The 23421-nt window shown below is 42.5% G+C and overlaps 1 protein-coding gene across 1 annotated transcript in view; it reads left to right on the plus strand.

Moving 5' to 3' along the window:
• The first annotated feature begins 4534 nt into the window (after window positions 1–4534).
• Window positions 4535–23421, plus strand: part of DEUP1 (deuterosome assembly protein 1) — an 83487-nt gene continuing 64600 nt past the window's right edge. Inside the window, exons 1-3 of the mRNA XM_060771112.2 lie at window positions 4535–4632; window positions 8498–8564; window positions 21792–21963. Coding sequence (XP_060627095.2) covers window positions 8521–8564; window positions 21792–21963 — 216 coding nt within the window. The 5' untranslated portion in view covers window positions 4535–4632; window positions 8498–8520. The remainder of the gene's footprint in view (window positions 4633–8497; window positions 8565–21791; window positions 21964–23421) is intronic.

Raw genomic sequence — 23421 nt, forward strand, 5'->3', positions numbered from 1 at the left:
TGCAGAAGTGGCAAGAAGAAAGCCTGCCTTCTCCCTCCTCTACTCGAACCTTATCCCCTCCATGAAGCCCGAAAAACACTACAGAAGCTGGCTAGACCCCAAAAGTCAAACGCATTCCTAGGAGAAAGCCCCAAGAGAGAATATTTTTATGCAGGTCTCAGCTGTAAAGCCCTAATGCCGGCTCCTTGCATCCTGAAGGAGGGATGATAGCTATTAACCACCCACAGAGAGCGGAAAAGAATATTCTCAGGTCATCATTTTTTTAAAAAAAAGGGAAACATTTTGTGCCTGCTTTTCCACCAAGTTTTGTGCTTTTATGACACAGGCAAATGTTTTCTTCTTCAAAAGTGAGATTTCTCTCCCTCTCAGGCTTTCATCTACACGGCTGAAAAGAATTCCCAGTAGGCCCTTTCTGCGGTGCGGTTTCGACTTTTCTTATCTCTGCCCTCTGTTTCATTGGCCAGAATAATTCCTGAGCCACAGGGGCTTAGGAGCATTTCCTTGAAACATCTTTCGATAATGAATGCAGGTGAGAGCTTTGCCTCAACAAAGCTCCACTTTTTATCGAGAACAGGACCTTTTCTGCATTGTGCCAAGATGATATTGGCTTGGCGGGTGGTGGGGGGAGTTATAATGAGGTCTGGCGTGGTCTTTGGGTAAAAAAACGGGGCTAAAAGTCAAATAATCTCATCCTGTTTTGCCCACCGAAATATGTTTGCCGTTTTCCTCACTGCGCAATAATTTCTTGATGTGTCAATGAAGGAGCAAAACCTCACATATGAACCAATGTGAAGTTTGTTATTACCATGTGCTTTAAATTTTAATTTTAACTGTTAGTTGCAAGATTTAAACTGTTGTATCATGCTTATCCTCCCCTTTTACCCTGCTTATGTATAGTTGTATGGACCAAGGGCAAGATGAATGGATGGCATCCTTGAAGTGACTGGACTGACCTTGAAGGAGCTGGGGTGGTGACGGCCGACAGAGAGCTCTGGCGTGGCCTGGTCCATGAGGTCACGAAAAGTCGGAGACGACTGAACAAATGAACAACAACATGTATTGGTTACTTATGGCTATCAATCAGTACTGTATGGCTCCACCTCTTCCTGCAGGAGGGGAGTGCTTCCTTTCTTTTCATTCTGCCATCAGAGTTTCTACCAGATGGACGTGAGTATGAGACTTGTCTCTAAAAGACCCTGATTTAAATTACCTCTCAGCACCAGTTCTGAGGTTTTTTATCCTTGAGATTTGTGATTCATGTTCAGACCAACCTGAATGACGTTGGAAGTCTCAAGCGCCTTCAAACCGGTTCTTTTGGCACCAAAGGAAGATCCTGAGTCTTCAAACATAGGCCATTTGAACTGGGGTTGTGGTTTGCTCCGGCATTCACAGCCATTGAGGAAAGAGGAAACTTGGAAAGGCTTCTCAGCTTCAAACACCTTGGACCCAAGACTAACTGAGATTGTAACATATATTTTCCTTCAACCCTCTGAAGTTTCCAGCTCATTGCTTTAAAGAAACAACTCTGTGATCAATAAAACTTATTTTGAGTTATTTACAGCGTTTTGGGTTTTTGAAAGTTCCAGTTTCTTATAGGAGGGCAAGAAGCAATCCCCTGGGGAAAGATGCCACGTCCATGCCTCCTTCATTAAGAATTATAGCCCCCAGGCGCAACAGCACAGCACCTACGAAGGAGGCGGGACTGAGAGCAGGGTCTCTCCAGATGATCTCAGTCTCCAAGATGGTTCATAGGGGGAGATACGTTCAAACAGGTAAGCTGGGCCGGAACCATTTAGGGCAGCGTTTCTCAACCTGGGGTCCAAGACCCCTGTGGGGGTTGCGAGGGGGTGTCAAAGGGGTCATCAAAGACAATAAGAAAACACAGTATTTTCTGTTGGTCATGGGGTTTATGTGTGGCAAGTTTGGCCCAGTTCTATTGTTGGTGCTGTTCAGAATGCTCTTTGATTGTAGGTGAACTATAAATCCTCTCAGAATTTACCTCCAACACCACAGTTCAGAAGCGTCTATCTTCCTTTGCTCAGCCTTCCCTATAGTCCAGCTCTCACATCCGTAGGTGACTATGGGGAATACCATTGGTTTAACTATGCAGATCTTTGTTGCCAGTGTGATGTCTTTACTCTTCACTATTTTATCAAGATTGGTCATTGCTCTCCTCCCAAGAAGTAAGCTTCTCCTGATTTCCTGGCTGCAGTCTCCGTTTGCAGTAATCTTTGCACCTAGAAATACAAAGTTTGTCACGGCCTTGACGTTTTATCCCTCTAATTGCCAGTTGTCAATCATTCTTGTTGTCATAATCTTGGTTTTTTAAATGTTTAACTGCAACCCAAATTTTGCGCATTCTTCTTTCACCTTGATTAGAAGGCTCCTCAGTTCCTCCTTGCTTTCAGCCATCAAAGTGGTGTCATCTGCATATCCATTGGTTACTATGGAGAATACCATTGCTTTGACTATGCAGATCTTCGTTGCTAGTGTGTTGTCTTTACTCTTCACTATTTTATCGAGATTGGTCATTGCTCTCCTCCTGAGAAGTAAACGTCTTCTGTTTTCCTGTCCACAGTCTGCGTCTTTGTTGTGGCTCAGTCTGAGTCTGAACTGTCTGGGCCTTATGCTGGGCCTGCTGGGCCTTCTGAGCCTGACTTTCTGCAGGATGACGAGGAGGCTGATGGGTTTCAGATTTCTGTACATGTTCCAGACGGGGCTAATAGTGTGGCTTCTGAAGAAGAAACAGCAAGTCTGTTCTCTGGAGAAAGGAATGTGCCGTTAGAGAAAGACAGTGAAACTCCACATCTGCAGGTGGAGACTCCTTTGACTCCTTTTGGTTCCCAGGGTGATCAGACCCAGCTGGGCCAAGATAAGGAGTTGCCCAGCCTTGAAGATAATAGTGAATTAATGAGTAGACAGGATCGTTTACCATTAAGAGTTCGCAGAAGCACTCATCTTGCCAGCAAGTATGCAGCCAAAGGTCAACGCAATGCTTTCATGTCAGGAAAACTTATTTAATGGTGTAGCCGACAGGCATTTTCTGTCAGTCCAATGTTGCTCCTTCCCTGTTAACTTCTGTGGAATTACCTTGGCTTTTGCGGAACGCTTCTGGCTTTTTTGAGACTTGGATTTTGATCCTGATTTCATTTGTGTACCATGGACTTTTGTTTGACCATTGCTAAGGGATTATGCTTCATGTTATTTACCTTTGAATCTTGGAAACTTTGCCTTTGCATTTAAGACTCTGTTTTGCCTATTGAACTTTTGCGTCCTTATTTCTCTGTTTTGATTTTGCTTTTTCTCAATAAACCTACAGCCTTGGTGTGTGGTGGTGTCTTGAGCAAGGAAGAAACTACCCTGAGTTGCGACAGTCTTTCTGCCTTTATATTCTGGGATATAGGGCTGTGTGGAAGGGCCCTTAATAGGCTTGCGAGAAAGCAGGTGGGGAAATGTCAGTGCTTGTGTGTACAGATACAGAATGGAGAATGCCTGGCTTGAGAGCAGTACGTGTGAAAAAGATCTTGGAGTCCTCATGGACAACAAGTTAAACATGAGCCAACAATGTGATGTGGCGGCAAAAAAAGCCAATGGGATTTTGGCCTGCATCAATAGGAGTATAGTGTCTAGATCCAGGGAAGTAATGCTACCCCTCTATTCCGCTTTGGTTAGACCACACCTGGAATATTGTGTCCAATTCTGGGCACCACAATTGAAGAGAGATGTTGACAAGCTGGAATGTGTCCAGAGGAGGGCGACTAAAATGATCAAGGGTCTGGAGAACAAGCCCTATGAGGAACGCCTTAAGGAGCTGGGCATGTTTAGCCTGAAGAAGAGAAGGCTGAGAGGAGATATGATAGCCATGTATAAATATGTGAAAGGAAGCCACAGGGAGGAGGGAGCAAGCTTGTTTTCTGCTTCCTTGGAGACTAGGACGCGGAACAATGGCTTCAAACTACAAGAGAGGAGATTCCATCTGAACATGAGGAAGAACTTCCTGACTGTGAGAGCCGTTCAGCAGTGGAACTCTCTGCCCCGGAGCGAGGTGGAGGCTCCTTCTTTGGAAGCTTTTAAACAGAGGTTGGATGGCCATCTGTCAGGGATGATTTGAATGCAACATTCCTGCTTCTTGGCAGGGGGTTGGACTGGATGGCCCATGAGGTCTCTTCCAAGTCTTTGAGTCTATGATTCTATGATTCTATGAAAGCAGGTGGGGAAAAGTCAGTGCTTGTGTGTACAGTTAGGCATGGACTCCTTTGGGCCCTCCAGGTGCTTTGAACTTCAACTCCCACAATTCCCAAATGGCTGTTGAAGTCCAAAACACCTGGAGGGAGGGCTGTAGTGGTGGTCTGCCATGCCAATGAGTGGAGAGTTGCCTGCTAGGCTTTGCCAGCTAGGCCTCAGCGTTGCCGTGGCAACGGGAGACGCCTGTAAGCCCCGCCCCGAATTGCCGCCGTGGGAAAGGCGGGCTCGGCGGCGGGAAGCAAGCAAAGGGCAGCAGGGAGGGAGGAGGGAGGCAGGGAGGGAGGGGAGAGGCCCCTTGCCCCACGGTGGGGAAAGAGCAGAGCCGCAGGGAGCCCACGGAAGGGCCACAGGGCGGGGAAGAGAGGCCCTTCCTCGAAGCCCAGCCAGGTAACCCACCTTCCCCCCTTCTCTGCTCCAAAGAATCCCTTCCTATGCTCAGAGGCACTCTTTGCCTGTCTGTTTCCCAGTTGCAACAGACTACTGAAAGAAAGCCCCCTCTACACTGCCCTATAACCCAGGGAGGGCCCTTCCACACAGCCCTCTATCCCAGAATATCCAGGCAGAAAATCCCACAATATCTGCTTTGAACCAGATTAATCTACATTGCCATCAAATCCAGTTTCTGAATCCACATTATCTGCTTTGGACTGGATTATATGACACTATGCTGTCACATAATCCAGTTCAATGCAGATTTCTGGATTTTATATGGCAATGTAGAAGGGGCCCCAAGTCCACACTCAGATAATGTGGGATTTCCTACCTGGGATACAGGGCTGTGTGGAAGGGTCCCCAGATTATCAAAGCAGATAATCCAGTGTCTATTTTGAACTGGATTATATGACCCTACGCTGCCACATAAACCAGTTCAAAGCAGATAACATGGATTTTATGAGGCTGGATCTGCACTGCCATATCTAATCCGGATTATCTGATTTGAACTGGATTATATGGCAGTGTAGACTCAGGTCTCTTCTACACTGCCCTATAACCCAGATTATCAAATCGGATAATCCACACCAACTGATTTGGACAGGATTATCTGACTCTAGACTGCCATATAATCCAGTTCAAAGCAGATTCTGTTGTTCATTTGTTCAGTCGTCTCTGACTCTTCGTGACCTCACGGACCAGCCCACGCCAGAGCTCCCTGTCGGCCGTCACCACCCCCAGCTCCTTCAAGGTCAGTCCAGTCACTTCAAGGATACCATCCATCCATCTTGCCCTTGGTCGGCCCCTCTTCCTTTTGCCTTCCACTTTCCCCAGCATAATTGTCTTCTCTAGGCTTTCCTGTCTCCTCATGATGTGGCCAAAGTACTTCAACTTTGTCTCTAGTATCTTTCCCTCCAATGAGCAGTCGGGCTTTATTTCCTGGAGGATGGACTGGTTGGATCTTCTCGCAGTCCAAGGCACTCCAAGCAGATTCTATGAATTATGTAATTGCAGTGTAGAAGGGGCCTCATATAATCCTATTCAAAGCAGATAATGTGGATTATCTGCTTTTATAATCTGGGTTATATGGCAGTGTAGAAGGGGCCTCACTCTTCTCTCGTCCCTTCTTGTTGACGCTTAATCTACACTGCCATCAAATCCAGTTTCTGAATCCACATTATCTGCTTTGAACTGAGTTATATGACACTATATTGCCATGTAATCCAGTTCAAAGCAAGACATCTGGAATTGAGTAACTGGATTATATAGCAGTGCAGACCCAGTTTGGATTATATGAGTCTACATTACGATGTAATCCAGTTCAAAGCAAATAATCTCGACTGACGGCCCTTCCACGCAGCCATATAACCCAGAATACCAAGGTAGATAATCCACAATATCTGCTTTGAACTGGCTTATCTGAGTCCATACTGCCATATAACTCAGTTCAGTGCAGATAATGTGGGATTTTATACAGCTGTGTGGAAGGGGCCTATGAAACCGGATTATATGTGGCAGTGTAGATAAGGCCTATTTTTATATTTTCCCCTCTCCCATTATGGTAGGGAACTGAAGGAAAGGTCCCACAGCCTGTGTGAAGAGGCATTCGCGTTTTCCACTTCCTTTCTCATTGATTCGGGTCTGACACCATAACAAAATTATTTCATTTTCTCATTGACCTCTTATAAGCAGTGAAGAAAAGTTTTCTTTTTATGCTCAGAGGCACTCTTTTCCTACTTTCTTTCTCTTGGTGATGTTAACAAAGGAGAGGGCTGAAGGAAAAGCTCCTCAAACTGTACCAAGAGACATTCACATTTTCCTATTATTATTATTATTATTATTAGTATACTATTATTATACTATTTCAAACTTCCGTACAGTGGCCCTTATTTCTCATGCCAGTAAGGTAATGCTCAAGATCCTGCAAGGAAGACTCCAGCAATACGTGGAGCGAGAGTTGCCAGATGTTCAAGTTGGGTTTAGAAAAGGCAGAGGAACGAGAGACCAAATTGCCAATATCCGCTGGATAATGGAGAAAGGCAGGGAGTTTCAGAAAAACATCTACTTCTGCTTCATTGACTATTCTAAAGCCTTTGACTGTGTGGATCATAATAAATTGTGGCAAGTTCTTAGTGGGATGGGCATCCCAAGCCACCTTGTCTCTCTCCTGAGGAATCTGTACAAGGACCAAGTAGCAACAGTCAGAACTGACCACGGAACAACAGACTGGTTCAAGATTGGGAAAGGCGTACGGCAAGGCTGCATCCTCTCACCCAACCTTTTTAACTTGTATGCAGAACACATCATGCGATGTGCGGGGCTGGATGAATGCAAAGCTGGGGTGAAAATTGCTGGAAGAAACATTAACAACCTCAGATATGCAGATGACACCACTCTGATGGCCGAAAGCGAGGAAGAGCTGAGGAGCTTCTAATCAAGGTGAAAGAGGAAAGCGCAAAAGCCGGGTTGCAGCTAAACGTCAAAAAAACCAAGATTATGGCAACAAGAATGATTGACAACTGGAAAATAGAGGGAGAAACCGTGGAGGCCGTGACAGACTTTGTATTTCTAGGTACAAAGATTACTGCAGATGCAGACTGTAGCCAGGAAATCAGAAGACGCTTACTTCTTGGGAGGAGAGCAATGTCCAGTCTCGATAAAATAGTGAAGAGTAGAGACATCAGACTGGCAACAAAGATCCGCCTAGTCAAAGCCATGGTATTCCCTGTAGTCACCTACGGATGTGAGAGCTGGACCTTAGGGAAGGCTGAGCGAAGGAAGATCGATGCTTTTGAGCTGTGGTGTTGGAGGAAAGTGCTGAGAGTGCCTTGGACTGCGAGAAGATCCAACCAGTCCATCCTCCAGGAAATAAAGCCCGACTGCTCACTGGAGGGAAAGATACTAGAGACAAAGTTGAAGTACTTTGGCCACATCATGAGGAGACAGGAAAGCCTAGAGAAGACAATTATGCTGGGGAAAGTGGAAGGCAAAAGGAAGAGGGGCCGACCAAGGGCAAGATGGATGGATGGCATCCTTGAAGTGACTGGACTGACCTTGAGGGAGCTGGGGGTGGTAACGGGCGACAGGGAGCTCTGGCGTAGGCTGGTCCATGAGGTCACGAAGAGTCGGAGACGACTGAACGAATGAACAACAACAAGGAGCCCCCGGAGGCGCAGTGGGTTAAAGCACTGAGCTGCCGAACTTGCTGATCGAAAGGTCACAGGTTTGAATCCGGGGAGCGGCATGAGCTCCCACTCTTAGCCCCAGCTTCTGCCAACCTAGCAGTTTGAAAACATGCAAATGTTAGTAGATCAATAGGTACCACTCCAGCGGGAAGGTAACAGCGCTCCATGCAGTCATGACCTTGGAGGTGTCTATGGACAACGCTGGCTCTTCGGCCTAGAAATGGAGATGAGCACCAATCCCCAGAGCTGGACATGACTGGACTTAATGTCAGGGGGAAACCTTTACCTTTTAAAACTATTATTATACTTATTTATACCTTTTCTTTCACTGTGCAAAAGAGACTCAAAGCAGCTCACAGACTTCTTCCTATGCTCGAAAGCACTCTTTTCCTATCTTCTTTCTCACATGCCCCAGGGCAAATTATATAGCAACTCATAGAATCATAGAGTTGAAAGAGACCTCGTTGGCCATCCAGTCCAATCCCCTGCCAAGAAGCAGGAAAATCTCATTCAAAGCACCCCTGACAGATGGCCATCCAGCCTCTGTTGATAATGCTTCTCTGATTATCTTCTCATAATTGCAAATCTATGTCTAAATTAAAAGGGAAAACCAACTGCCTCTCTCTTTTTAACAGGTCGGATAAATGCCAATACTAACATGGAGAAGAAGACAGAGGCACTGCAGGAAGAAAGGGTAGTTAGGTAGGTTGATAGTCGAGTAAGAGATTGCTTTGTTGGTGGCGTTTTAAAGAAATGTGTTACTGGTTTCCTGTTTTGGTCATTAGGATGACACTGGCTTGTGAAACTCCTTTGGCAAAATTTTAAAAGCCAGGGTCATGGTTGTTCTTTGATAGTACATATGCTCATATACTCAATGCTATTTTTTTCTTTTTCTTTTCACCTCTGTTTAGAGGCTATTTTTGGTGTTTGTTTTAAATTTGAAATTTTCTAATTTTCTATTTCCTACTTCCTATACTTTCCTGGCACCAGGATTGTGGCGCAGCTGGCTGAGTGTCAGCAGCATTAAGATCACTCTGACCAAAAGGTCATGAGTTCGAAGCCAGCCCGGGCTGGAGTGGGTGTCCCGCCAATGTGTAGCCCGTTGTCGACCTTTGCAACCCGAAAGACAGTTGCATCTGTCAAGTAGGAAAATAAGGTACCACCTTGTGTGGGAGGTTAAATTTAACTAATTTATGAGGCCATAAAGAAAAAAAGACTCCTGGGAATGCAGAAGAACTTCATCGGTGTCGTTGATGGACGATGAAAAGCAGCAGCTCCCCTGGCGGCCAGAAAAAAGTTAAATAGCCTCAGTGTATTTGTGTGTTAAACGTTGTTTGTCAAACTGGCATTGAATGTTTGCCATATATGTGTTTACTGTAATCCTCCCTGAGTTCCCTGCGGGGTGAGAAGGGCGGAATATAAGAACTGTAAATAAATAATAAATATATAATAAATAAATTAATGTTCTCCCACTTTCCCGAAAGCCATTATATAAACATAAAATTCTTATGTTTATATAATACAATAAAATTTATTTAAAAAAATAAAAAAAATAAATGATAATCCTGTGTCATTGGATATCCATAAAAAGATGCCATTAACAATATTTTCAGGATGTATTTTGGCTTTTGCATGGTAGAAATCAAATGTTTTAAAAGGTATTTGTCTGTGTAAAAGGCGGTCGCATTAAAATGTGCAGGATTTTACTCTGCTTCTAGGTATAGTCAACCAACAGAAATAAGATAAGGAAAAAATGGCAAACAGAATCATAGGGTTGCTGTGAGTTTTCTGGGCTGTAAGGCAATGTTCCAGAAGCATTCTCTCCTGATATTTCACCCATATCTATGGCAGGCATCTTCAGAGATTGTGAGGTCTGTTGGAAACTAGGCAAGTGAGGCTTATATATCTGTGGAATGTCCAGGGTGGGAGAAAGAACTCTTGTCTGTTGAGGGTAAGTGTGAATGTTGCAATTGGCCACCTTGATTAGCACTCACTAGCCTTGCAGTTTCAAAGCCTGGCTGATTTCTGCCTGGGGGACTCCTTTGTTGGGAGGTGTCAGCTTGCCCTGATTGTTTCCTGTTTGGAATCCCCCTGTTTTCTGAGTGATGCTCTTTATTTACTGTCCTGATTTTAGTGTTTTTTAAAATACTGGTAGCCAGATTTTGTTCATTTTCATGGTTTTGTCCTTTTTGTTGAAATTGTCCGTATGCTTGAGGATTTCAATGGCTTCTCTATGTAGTTTGACTTGGTGTTTGTCCAAGTGGCCTGGCATTTCTGTGTTCCCAAATAATATGCTGTGTCCAGGTTGGTTCATCAGGTGCTCTGCTATGGCTGACTTCTCAGGTTGAATTAGTCTGCAGTACCTTTCATGTTCCTTGATTCGTATTTGGGCACAAACATGAATCAAGGAGTCACAGAGTTGGAACAGATCCCAAGGGCCATCCAGTCAAACCCATTCTTCCATGCAGGAATACACAAAGAAAGCACTCCTTACAGATGGCCATCAACCCTCTTGCTTTAAAACACTACACTCCAAGAGAGCATTTTCCACTGATCAACAGCTTTTATTGTCAAGAATTTCTTCCTAATGTTTAGGTCAGTGGTTCTCAACCTGTGGGTCCCCAGATGATTTGGCCTTCAACTCCCAGAAATCCTAACAGCTGGTAAACTGGGATTTCTGGGGGTTGTAGGCCAAAACACCTGGGGACCCACAGGTTGAGAACCACTGGTTTAGATGGAATCTCTTTTCCTTTAGTTTGAATCCATTTCTCCATGGTGATTAAACTATGCTGAATCAATGCGGTGAATCGGATAAGCTGAAATGCTACCAAATACTGTACATAGTGCTCAGCATGAAATATGTGATACTTGTGGGCTGCAAATATTGTATAAGATGATGTTCCTTACTTTTAAAATGTACTTTGAATACCATTTCCATCTACTGTAAGTACTATGTGCATCATAAGTATAAGAAATGTCCCATCTTAGAAATTCTCTGCATAGATATCTATGAAAGATAATGTGCCCAGAGTGGAAATAACAATAATATAATACTAAATTTTATTTCTTGCCTACCTCTCCTCACAGCTCACAATTTATGTATGTGATGAACTTCCACAAGGAATGTAACTGAATAAGCTACTTTTACATAACAAATGTATAAAAAATTTATAAAGCCATACGTAGTATAAATTTCTTGAGAACTTAACATATTTTTATGCAGAGTGCCGAGGTTGATCTGCTTGCTAGATATTACTGTTTTTTGCCACCTAGGAAACCAAAATGATGAACTTGAAAGAACTCAAATTAAATGAGAAGTACAAGGCAAAGAACCTGCAGTTGTCTACAAAAAGATGGAGGAGGGGGAACCATATTTGTTTCATTTCTTCTGCCAATGGTTTACGCAAACACCATGGCCAGTGGCCTGCGATGTTGGGAGTTGTGGTCCCACAGTAGCTGGAGGGACATAGTTTACCCATGCCTGATGTACAACCTCAGGTTTATGTGCATTTGGCATGGCTAAGGTGCATCAATACAATACAATTAATGCAGTTTGACACCACGTTAACTGCCATGGCTCAATGCTATGCAATTATAGGAATTGTAGTTTGGTGAGGCACTCACACTCTTTGGCAGAGAAGGCTAAAGACCTTGTAAAATTCGAAGTCCCATTCATCTGCCACCGGTTCTTCAAGATTTCTCAAAGATGATGGTAGCTGGTTCAGAGCTTAGCTCAGTGAGTTCTTTCTATTTTTCAGGAGGCAATTTATCTGGACCTGCAACTGAACTGATATGAGGTTGACTAGGCTGTCTCTTGTTCATTATTTTCTGTGTTAAGGTCTGTACTTGCACAACTTCAAAGTGTAGAGCTGGGAGAGACCACAAGGGCCACCCAGTCCAACCCTGCAGGGCACAGAATCAAAGCACTCCTGACAGATGACCATCTAGCCCAGTGGTTCTCAACCTGGGGTCCCCAGATGTTTTTGGCCTTCAACTCCCAGAAATCCTAACAGCTGGTAAACTGGCTGGGATTTCTGGGAGTTGTAGGCCAAAAACATCTGGGGACCCCAGGTTGAGAACCACTGATAGCCTCTCATTAAAAACCTCCGGAGGATACTTCACTGCATTTCAGAGTAGAGTATTTCACTGTCAAACTACATTAACCACCTGAAAGTTTTTTCCTAATGTTTAGGAATTTAACCAATTCTTCTAGAGAAGAGTTTGCCAAACTGTTCTCTTCCAGATGTTTTGGTCTTCAGCTCCCACAACTCCTAACAGCTGGTAAACTGGCTGGGATTTCTGGGAGATGAAGTCCAAAGCACCTGGAGGAGCATAGTTTGAGAAACTCTGCTGTAGAGCAGAAGACAAGCTTGCCCTTGTCTCAGTGACATATTTTCAGATATTATACATGTCTATCATGTCCCGTAGGCTGCCCATAGGTTATACCACTGAGCTGCTAAACTTGCTGACTGAAAGCTTGGCGGTTCGAATCCGGGGAGCAGGGTGAGCTCCTGCTGTCAGGCCCAGCTTCTGCCAACCTAGCAGTTTGAAAACATGCAAATGTGAGATCAATAGGTACCACTTCTGCAGGGAGGTAAAGACTCTCCGTGCAGTCGTGCTGGCCACATGACCTTGGAGTTGTCTACAGACCACGCCAGCTCTTCGGCTTAGAAATGGAGATGAGCACCACCCCACAGAGTTGGACATGATTAGACTTAATGTCAGGGAAAACCTTTACCTTTACCTACAGAACTCACATTGACCCAAATAAATTAAACCACTTTTTTTGGTCAAATTTCAACTTACATTTTATAGGCTTATACAAGAATGTATAATATTTGAGTTGATTTGGGGGTTGTGGGGGCTTGTAGAATAAATTTTTTCTCCCCAAATCCTATGGTAATTATGGTCCTTGATGACCATTCAGGATGCAGTATTCAAAAGCCTTTCTGTAGTCTAAGAATGTAGGTTGGATAAAATCAAATATGCAGAGTTATATCGTCTGTGGATTTTCGCCTCCTCTGTGTACTGCAGATTTCTTAACCTCAGTGGCATTGTATAGCATTAGTTACTGTCTGCGATAAAAGTGAAATACAAAAAAAAAAAAAAAAAAATGAGAAGAGAATGTGAAATATCTCCAGCAGTCCCTTTAGGATGGTGGGTTTAGAAGGAAAGCACAGCATGCTACTTTTTCAAACAGATAAGTGAAATGAAACTCTTAATTGTAGCCACAATGACTCTGATGAGTTTAAGATTTCATTTATTAGGCAAACCATGAAGCAGTTATGTGACTGCTTTTAATGAAGAGAGCATCCCTAATTGACCCACATTTCTTCTTGAAATTACATTTCAAGCCTCGTCAAAGCAGAAGATGCTTCTTTTGTTTAAAATTTGAAGCACGCGTAACCTTCCTAATTGCGAAATGTTATGATCTGGAAATTGCATTGTAACACTCTCACCCCTGTCAAAAGAATCCTGTTGAGAAGAGGGGGTTTTTTTTAATCATTACCTAATTAGAGCCCTTCAGAAGCCCTAAAACAATTGGAATATGTATATAATAAAGAAGACATTTCCTCATGTCTGAAGATTTTCTCTAAAATGGCTAGAGGTTAAGCCACTGACCTACTTGAAGTTTTGTTTTATTTCCTCTTTCTGTGCATGTCTACCCAGAAGTACTGTAGGTCCTGTTCCGTCTCCCAGGAGCCTGATTTGCCTTACTTTATAGTTGCTTGAGGTTGCTTCCTCTTGCATTTTCTCCCAGGGCTGCTGCAGCTTTGCAAGAGTCTTGAAAGTTAATAGCATCAGAGTCTGCAGGCCTCTTTGCAACTATTGGCTTAGAGAGCAGCTCTTTGAGTTTAGGGACCGCCTTTGCTCCCAGGGAAAGATCCCCATTTTAGATTCTCCCCTGCCGTTTCAGTTTGAGGAAAGACTTCTGATGTGCTGATGGCTAGGCAGTTAGCTCTGGGAAAACCATTGCAAAAACTATACATTATAGATAAGTATTAAGCTATATTGAGTTCATATAGATAGTGTATTGTGTATTGAGCTGTATTGAGATATTATAGACAGATAAGCTTAATTGAGAGGATTGAGTTATATAGTTATAGAGAGAGAATCTTTACTGCTTTGTCTCCAGAACTAACCTTAAATTATAGATAGGGAAAAACCTGCTTTTTTCTAAACCACAACAGCTTAAGGTTAGGGTGTAAAGATTCCAGGATCTTATCTGCCATCTGGAGAAAAGGGTTACCTCTGTAACTAAAGAAAAGAAAGAATATTTTTGTAGTTTCATCTATTGACTGTTTGTTTGCAACTTTGATGAACTGTGCCAAGTCTTCAAGGACTTTGAATAAATAAATATCCTTTTTCGATGTTTAAACCAGTAATAGTCTCAGTTGATGAGTATCTCAAGCTTTTCAATATAGACACCTGCAGTTCTCTCAGGCATAGAGAGAAGCACGTCACAGTTTTATTTTTTATATCGTCTGGGTGGACGGCACAGGTCCAAATGATTTTAGTGATAATTATTCCCAGGTCAATGTACACAAAATTAGGTTTATATAGAGGATGCAGAGATGAAAGTCAGAGGTTGCTAGTTTTCTTCTAACCCAGTGGATCCCAACCTTTTTTAGACCAGGAACCTCTTTACCAGGGACCATGGGATTTGTAGTGTACTGAAGCAACAGTACTCTTTGGCAGGAGGAGGCTAAAGACTTTGTAAAACTACAGATACTATATTCCGTAGTATTGAAACATGACAGTTGCAAGTATTTTGGAGGGGTATTAGCATTCTTTGGCAGCAAAATCCAAAACTTTTTAAAACTATGAGTCCCATTATTTATTTATTTCATGTCAAAAGCATTGCATAAATAAGTGTAAAACTGATAAAATTGAGGGACCACAAGTGGCTAAATAATTTTAGACCAAAACTGCATTGTTTGTAGCTTTAAACAATTCTTCTTCTGTGCATGAGGCAGGGCATTCTGGGCAAGCATACAGATGCTGAGTTGCTTGTTCTGCTACACTGTTGCACAAAGTGGAGGATTCTTCTAGGTCAGTGGATCCCAACTTTTTTTGACCAGGGACCACTTTGAGGAGTAACCACTCTCTAACATTAGTACCAAAAGGGTTACGAATCAGTTTTTGGTCAACTTCAGATTCAGTTTGCTTATTTAGGGTGCTGATTCATAAAATTGCATTGGATAGACCTCATCAGCTGTAGTGTGTGATTCAGAAGATATTTCATCCTAAAAATGAAGACACTAAGAAAAAAAATTGATTGGGCTGTGTTATTATCCATGGATTTTGTTAACACTTGGCACTTTAAGAGGATTTTGCGAGACCAGTTGCTCTCGTTGCAACGGTGTAGTAATAGTTAGGCCACCTACCATATCGTAGTTCTTTCAAACTAATGGTGGTCCACGGTCCACAGTTTGGGAACCACTGTGCTTTATTTTTCATCATTTTTATTATAAGAGTTTTCAATGAGTATACATAAAATTGTGGTTAATACGTCAGGGTAGGAGTTTTGATGGGGGTTAGATGGGGGTAACAAACAAAAAAAGAGTTAGTTTTAAAATCACTCACCTTTCCTTCTCTTCCCTGGCAAGCTGTCAGTCATGCAGAAGGGAGAGGTGGGCGTGGCCAAGCACAGCGCTCCTAGGAGGTTGCTGGCCACGCCCACCTATCCCTTCTGCATGACTGACAGCTTGCCAGGGAAGAAAAGGAAAGGTGAGTGATTTTAAAAGTGTTAGTTAAAAGATCGCTGGGGGCGAGGCCTCCGAGGAGAGCTGTGCTTGGCCACGCCCACCTATCCCTTCTGCATGGTAGTTCGCCGCAAGGAAAGGAAGGGAAACTGCGAGATTTTAATGGTTCTGGAGAGAGGGAAGGGCACCTTCCATTAACGAAACAAAGGAAGCGATTCGTATTTCCTGGTATTTCCGATCTTTTTTTAAAGAAAATTTTGGAAATAATTTCAAAATCGAGTTTAGAACCATTTTTTTTCTTGATCAACCAAGCCTAATAGATAGTCCAGTAGCTGTGAAGGAAACAAAAGTTAGAGCAATGGAAGCATTACTTTTCAACCCATCCTATTAGTTTGGAAACTGAGCTTTATATCTGACAGGTGAATACGTAAATCTGGGACAGTGTCTAACTTACACCTTCACTTGTTTTGTGATGTAAGCATAAGCTGGAAAGTCTGATTCACATCAATAGATACAAAATACATAGTTTATGTAAAGCACCCGTTTTTGCATTAAATTGTTCTGGCACATGGCAAATGCGACAGAACAGAACGAGCCAGTTGATCACAAAGACATCTGCACTCTAGAAATAATGCAGCTTGACGCCACTTTAACTGCCATGTCTCAATGCTGTGGAGTCCTGGGAGTTGGCATTTTTTGAAGCACCAGCACTATTAGACAGGGAAAGTCGAAACCTTCTAAAACTACAACTCCCATTATCTTCTAACATTGAGCCACGGCAGTTAAAGGGATGTCAGACTGCAAGAAGGTAATGACTATAGCATTAGGCCGCGTTGCATCTTTCACAGAAATGTGCAAAAAAGCACTACTGAATGTGAGCAAATTTTCTTTAACACTGATCATTCCTTCCTTAACCTGTTTTGTGAAGTCCTAAATGAAAAGTGGAAGGGATGCAGACAAAAGTGTATGGAAACTACTGCAACAAACCACAGCCATCTTCAACCAGAGCCCTTGGATAGTTTTCCACTGCAGACAGAAAGGGCTCTTCTTTATTTTTTGTCTCCCACCTTCACCCCAGCATCCTTGGCTGCTTTAATTCATTTCCCTTTAACCATTTTGTGCTGTCAAATTTTCACAGCCGGTCCTGGCTCTGCACAGCTTGCCATCTGACCTGGTGCGCAAATCTAGTCCTGCTGTGACGGTTGAAAGCGTAGCCCAGGAGCGCCAAGAAAAAGATGCCAAAGAGGCTTGATGCAAAGTCACAGCGTACCCGTTTCACGCTGTTCTTAATTGCAGAGCTCTCCGACAGACGGTGTCAAGGCTGTTAATCCGGAGGCCCAGACAGTTGAGACATAAACCTGGTGGCAAGCAGGCAGTCGCCATCTGGGGAAGGCAAAGGTGCCTGGGCAAGTTGACAAATGGTTCGATATCCATTAAGCTGACAGCAGTTCAGTCTCTTCTCCAAGCACAGGAGGGTTTGTGGGCACAGGTGAAACCCCTTTGGCCTGGAAAACTTTTAACTGCTTGGCAACGTTGTATACAATTCTGGAATTTATGGTTCTGGAGCCAGAGAACTGTTGGGACTAACTAAACTGCAAAGTCCAGAACTCCACCAAATACTACAATGGTCGTTAAAAGTGGAATAATAATAGTTCAAGCCAGCAAAGTTACATTGCTTCCTACTGCTTTATTATGGTAGTGACGCCCAAGGGACTTGGATATTGCTGGGTGAGAGAGTCCTTTGGGAAACATAGAATCTGAGAGTTGGACGAGACCACAAGAGCCATCTAGTCTAAGCCCCTGCCATGCTGGAACAGCCAATCAAAGCACTCCTGACAGTCCAATCCAGCCTCTGATTGAAAACCTCCAGAGAAGGAGATTCCACAGGACTATTAGGCAGCATATTCCACTACCAAACAGCTCTTACTCCAGCAGGATCTTCCTAATCGTTAGGTGGAATCCCAATTTGAATCCATTGCCCCGTATCTTAATCTTTAGAGCAGCAGAAAACAACCTTGTCCCTTCTGCAATGTGACTTTTTTTCCAGATATTTAAACATGGCTATCATGTCCCCTCCTGACCTTCTTTTCTCCAAGCTAAAGATACCTAAATCCCTATATCATTTCTTATAGGGCTTTGCATCCATTTTGGTTGCCCTTCTCTGGACACCTTCTAGCTTAACCATTTCCTTCTTGAGTAGAAGTGGGACTATTACTTCCCTTGACCTAAACAATATGTGTCTATTAATTCTGCCTAGAATCGCACTGGCTTTTTAATTGCTGTATCACACCGCTGACTCATGTTCAGCTTATGGCCTACTAAGACACCTAAATCCCTTTCACATAGTAAACTGAACCATCAAGATTGCCAAGATCGTCAGGAGGGGCCCTGCTCTCGATCCCACTAGCCTCACAGGCCCGGCTGGTGGGGACGAGAGACAGGGCCTTCTCAGTGGTGGCCCCTCGACTCTGGAGATCCCTCCCACTGGAGATCAGAACTGCCCCTTCTATCTTAACGTTCAGGAAACAGGTGAAAACTTGGCTTTGGGGATTGGCATTAGATGAATGAGCCATGATCCTGTGACATGGATGGATGACGACGAATAATGATTTTTGATGACAACTGACCACTGTAATTATATGATTGTATTTTGCTATTTTAATGTTTTAGTGTGATTTAGAATATGATGTTTTAATGACTGTCTGTAATATTGATGTTGGAAACCGGCCTGAGTCCCTCGAACGGAGGTGAGAAGACCGGTATACAAAACTGCTAAACAAATAAATAAATAAATAAAATTTTCATAGTTAGCATTCAGTAAAGGATACATTAGATGTTAAATTAATTCACTGGATTTCTATTATCTACCATCTCCAAGAACCATAGTTATAGGTGTCCCATACATTTAATTTTCATAGCAGTGCTGTGACATTGGCAAGTCTGAGGAAGCCTGAACCTTTTATGAGATCCCCTAGTACCCCCCAGCCCATGAGCCGCAATGGCTTAAACCCTTGTGCCAGCAGGACTGAAGACCGACAGGTCAGAGGCTCAAATCAGGGGAGAGTGTGGATGAGCTCCTTCTGTCAGCTCCAGCTCCTCATTCAGGGACATGAGAGAAGCTTCCCCACAAGGATGGTAAAACATCAAAACATCCGGGCGTCCCCTGGGCAACATCCTTGCAGATGGCCAGTTCTCTCACACCAGAAGCAACTGACAATTTCTCAAGTCACTCCTGACATGGGGGAGGGAAAATCCCAGCCCTGCCAGTTTAGCAAAATTACCCTTCCAAGATGTGTGTGTGTGTGTGTGCCATGTTTCCTCCCCACCTTGGGGCTATTTTAGGCCTAGGAGATCCTTTCATTTAATCTAGAACTAAACCAGATGCCATGTTAAATAAAGGCCTTTCCTGGGCATAAAACAGCTTAGTTTTGCCTTGAAAAGAACAAGACTATCAACTGGACAGTCTTGAGGGGTGGGGGTTAGATATACTTGAAGTAAGGAGGTTGAATTTTGTATTATTACTTAAAAATTCTTTAAAACTTCAGAGACCACCAAAGAATAGAGGTCTGTCCAAGGCTTCAAATTCGTCCAGGTGCATAATGTGCCCTCCAGGCCCAGCTGAGAGACAATAATAATAATAATGAAATAATAAACTTTATTTATACCCCTCCACCATTTCAAAAAAAATACTCGAAGCAGTTTACAGAATAACATGCAAGTGCCATAAACACATAAAATACAGTTAAAATCACATCAGCATATTAGACAATGGCAATATCAGTTCACATAAAAACAGCATATTACAAAAACAAAGTCCTAATTAAAATCAATAAAACCCATTACTAATTGACATTAAAATGAATAGTACAACATCCCAGCCAGAGCCCAAATTTGACCATCAAAGAGAGGAAGCAGTCTCAAGCTACGTACTAAGATTTGAGCCTTATTCTCTCCATTCCTGGTTTAGCGTACTAATAATACTGGATGCTATAATTATATGTTTGCTAAGAAGGCAATAGCACATGTGAAATCTTTTCTGAACCAGTTTCATTTAGGACCCAGAGCCCTGATGACTGCTTATGGTTAAAAAAATACATGAGCTCTCACAAACCAGGGGATCAGAAGTGTAGGCAAAGATGTATTTAAAGTCACTTTCTTTTTGTTCAGTAGCACTTTGGTCAGCATACATCTCCACAATGCCCTCTGTGGTGCTTCCTGACATTTTTTAAAGGTGTGCCTAGTCTGATCTTTCTGTTGCCATAAATGTAGATCCTTTAAACTATGCAGTATTGCCCATAATAGAAAGGTCAGGTGAAACAAAATCCCAGTTCAGAACAGTCAGAGGAGGACAACCAGACTGAATCATGTTGGAAGACATGGAGATTAGGACTACTTCTCCTCCTTCTCCTTCTCTTTATTTATACACACTTTTCTCTCCACAAGCAGACTCAAAGCAGCTGACATTAAAAGCATTTCAATGCAAATTAAAATCTACAAATATACAAACATTCAAACAGAATTAAATATGATTGGTACTAAAAAGTTTAGTTTTAAACCCATACAAATATATTCAAAACTAAAACCACAGAACCCCTTGAATTGATCTTTAAAAAACTTTAAAAGCATGCCTGAATAAAAAGGTTTTAGCTTGCCATCAGGAGGACAGCAGGAAGGGGGTCATTCTGGATTCCCTGGGCATGGAGTTCCAGATTTGAGGGGCAGCCACCAAGAAGGAAGGCTGTGCTGTCTTGTTCCCACCAACTGAACTTGTGAGGGCCTCTCCTGAAGATCTCAGGGCCCAGGCAAGTTAATACAAGGAAATGTTGTCAGCCAAATAGCCTGGACCTGAGGCTCTAGGGCTTTAAAGGTCATAACCACCACTTTGAATTGTGCCCGGAAACAAATTGGCAGCAAGTGGAGCTGCAGCAATAGGGGTTGTCCACTTCCTGTAGCCAGCCCCAGTTAACAACCTGTCTGCAGCTCTTTGGACCAGCTGAAGTTTCCGAACACTCTTAAAAGGTAGCCCCGTGTAGAGCAAATTACAGTAATCCAGACAAGATATAACTAACAGCCTCATCACACCAGACAATGGATCTACTTTAAATCCAGTTTCCACCTCCTGCAGAATTCTGGGATTTGTAGTTTAGTAACGCCCAGGACCAGCCTGGCTGAGCAGTTTAACACCCCCCCCCCAAAAAAAACTACAAGCCCCAGAATTCTGCAGAAAGCAGAAACTGTATTTAGAGTGGGCCAACTTCAGCGCAGTAGGTTAATCACCAGCAGCAGTAGATATTGCCAACCGAAAGCTTTACAGTTCGAAGCCAGGTCAGGGTGAGCTCCTCTGTCTAGCTCTCTGCATAGATCATCCTCCAAGCCTATAACGGATAGACTCAGATCAGCAGACATCAAATACACATGGGCCTTTCCAGCAACACTAATCATTTTCAGAAATATTGAGCCATGTCAGATAATAATAATAAAAATAATCTTTATTTCTATACTGTTAAAGGGGTGTTCAAACTGTATTAATTCTGCGATGTAGATGCATGCTCGTAGAAAGCCAGGATACTGACAAAATGATCAACTACTGCTTTGACAAGCCAGCATTAACATATAAACCTCATATACATAGTTTAAGGACCTCATTCGAAATTTCCCAAAGAAACCATAGTTGGAATCAAATACACAGATACACCTGTGATTTTCTGGATCTGCATCCAATTCCTTTTCCAAAGATTTTTTTTAAAAGGTATGGTTTTCTGAGGTGGTCTTTTCTGATAGATAGCTAGACAGACAGATAGATGTACAGTTGCAATATTTTAAAGGTGTACATTTGCAATACAAAAGTAACATTTAACTGATGCACTATCTTTCTCATTAAGAAAAGAGTAAAGGAGAAGGGATGAATACATACTCAGAATAAATCTCAGACATGTCTCACAATTAAAAAGGAAAACCACTCAAAAGTTGGAATACAATGGCAGCTGATGCTAGAAATTGCCAGAAATTCGTCCAGAGTGACTGAAATTTAATTTGTGTGAGAACTGTATTAACAAATACCATAACCTCCAAATGCATTTGCCATTATCTTTGATTTTTATTCTAAAATCAAAGATAAACAACTGGTGGGAGGGGGGGGAAGTCCTATGATACTTGGATAAAAATATGTTTCTTTTTTCTATATATATTCTTTTTTGAAAAAAATGAATAAATTTGTCTTTAGATCAGTCCCTCATGATGCCGAACTTCAAGAACTGATGCAACAAATTGACATAATGGTTTACAACAAGAAACTAGAATGGGAAAAGAAGATGCAAGCCTTAGAAGCAAAAATGACAGTCCGGGATCAAGAATTAGCAAGTGCCCAAAGCAAGTTAGAACAGAAAGGTCAAGAGGTATGGTATAACGTTTGGGTGAAATGTCTTCCCTAAGATATATGTATGAATTCTGATGTCATAGTGATATGCTATTTGCTTTCTCCATATATAAACATTAACATATGTTCAAATTTTGGTTGGCTGGTTTGTACCGCAAACGCTCCTACATGTCTTGATGAATCTGGACTAAACTTGGCACACATTCAGACCTCACTACCTCTGAGGATGCTTGCCATAGATGCAGGCGAAACGTCAGGAGAGAATGCCTCTAGAACATGGCCATGTAGCCCGAAAAAACCTAAAACAAGACATTCCCTTCATTATCCAACTTAAAATAATTGAGGGGTTTGAACTAAATACCCACCGGTTTCAGACACAGAGCAGATAGGGGGAAAAAACAACGTGGATTGGTTTTGGCTAGGTGAAGTGGCCTTCTGTCATGTGACTGGAAAACAAAGGAAGTGAAGCAGATTGGCTATTGCTAGGTGACATGTATATTAGGGGAAGGAAGGAATGAAGGAAGGAAGGAAGGAGAAAGAAAAAAGAGTGAAAGAAAGAGAAAGGAAAATGAGAGAGTATGAGGGGAGGAAAGAAATAGAAGGAGAAAGGAAGGAAGGAACAAATAAGAGAGGAATAAGGAAGAAAGAAAAAGGAGAAAGAGAAAAGAAGGAAGGGAGAGGAAGGAAAGAAAGAAGTGGGAGAGAATACATCAGGGAGAGCAAGGAAAGAGGGAAAGAAAGGAAGAAAAGACATAGGGAGAAGGTGTATGAGGGAAATGGAGGAAGGAAAGAAAGAACTACACAGAGAGATTGTGAGGTAGACCTTCTCAGAGCGGTTGAAAAAAGAAAGCAGGCGGGAGGCAGCCCCTTTGACACCTGAGCAATGCCAATTATGTATGCTAGTTACTTTTAAAAAACATTATCAAAAATAATAACAGTAGCCAATATTCATAAATTTTACAGTACACAATTAGGCTCACATTTCTTTTTAACCAATTCACAACATTTTCCCCAACTTATCTGCCCATTAGATGAGCCCTCAAAACAAGATACAATGAATCTTCATTGTTCCTCTTCTGGGTATGTGTCATAAAAAGTAAAAAATGCTTCCATATTAAATATTTTTTTATAAATGCCACACACTTTGGTAGAGAGCAAGACCTTGTTGTCCAGTCTTTTCCTTCTTCTTCTCTGAGAGCTTAAAAATCTGATTTTTGGAGAGAGCTGAGTACCAGCACAATCTTTACAGGTATATATTGCCTTTGGATATATCTTTGAAACCGAGCTCACGTTTCTGGTTCTGTTCTGCAGAAGATCTGACATCACATGGAATATCCGTTCTTTTGGCTGCTTCTTTTCTCTTTCTTGAGATGGAGTCATCTCCAGCTGACCCACCTGCTGAACCCCTTGCAGGTCTTCCACTCTGGCAGAATCTGTTTAAAACAGCAGAACTTGATAAAGAAAACCAGCAAAATAT

Source organism: Anolis sagrei, chromosome 3 (assembly GCF_037176765.1).
Source record: "Anolis sagrei isolate rAnoSag1 chromosome 3, rAnoSag1.mat, whole genome shotgun sequence".
In the NCBI taxonomy this organism is placed as follows: domain Eukaryota; kingdom Metazoa; phylum Chordata; class Lepidosauria; order Squamata; family Dactyloidae; genus Anolis; species Anolis sagrei.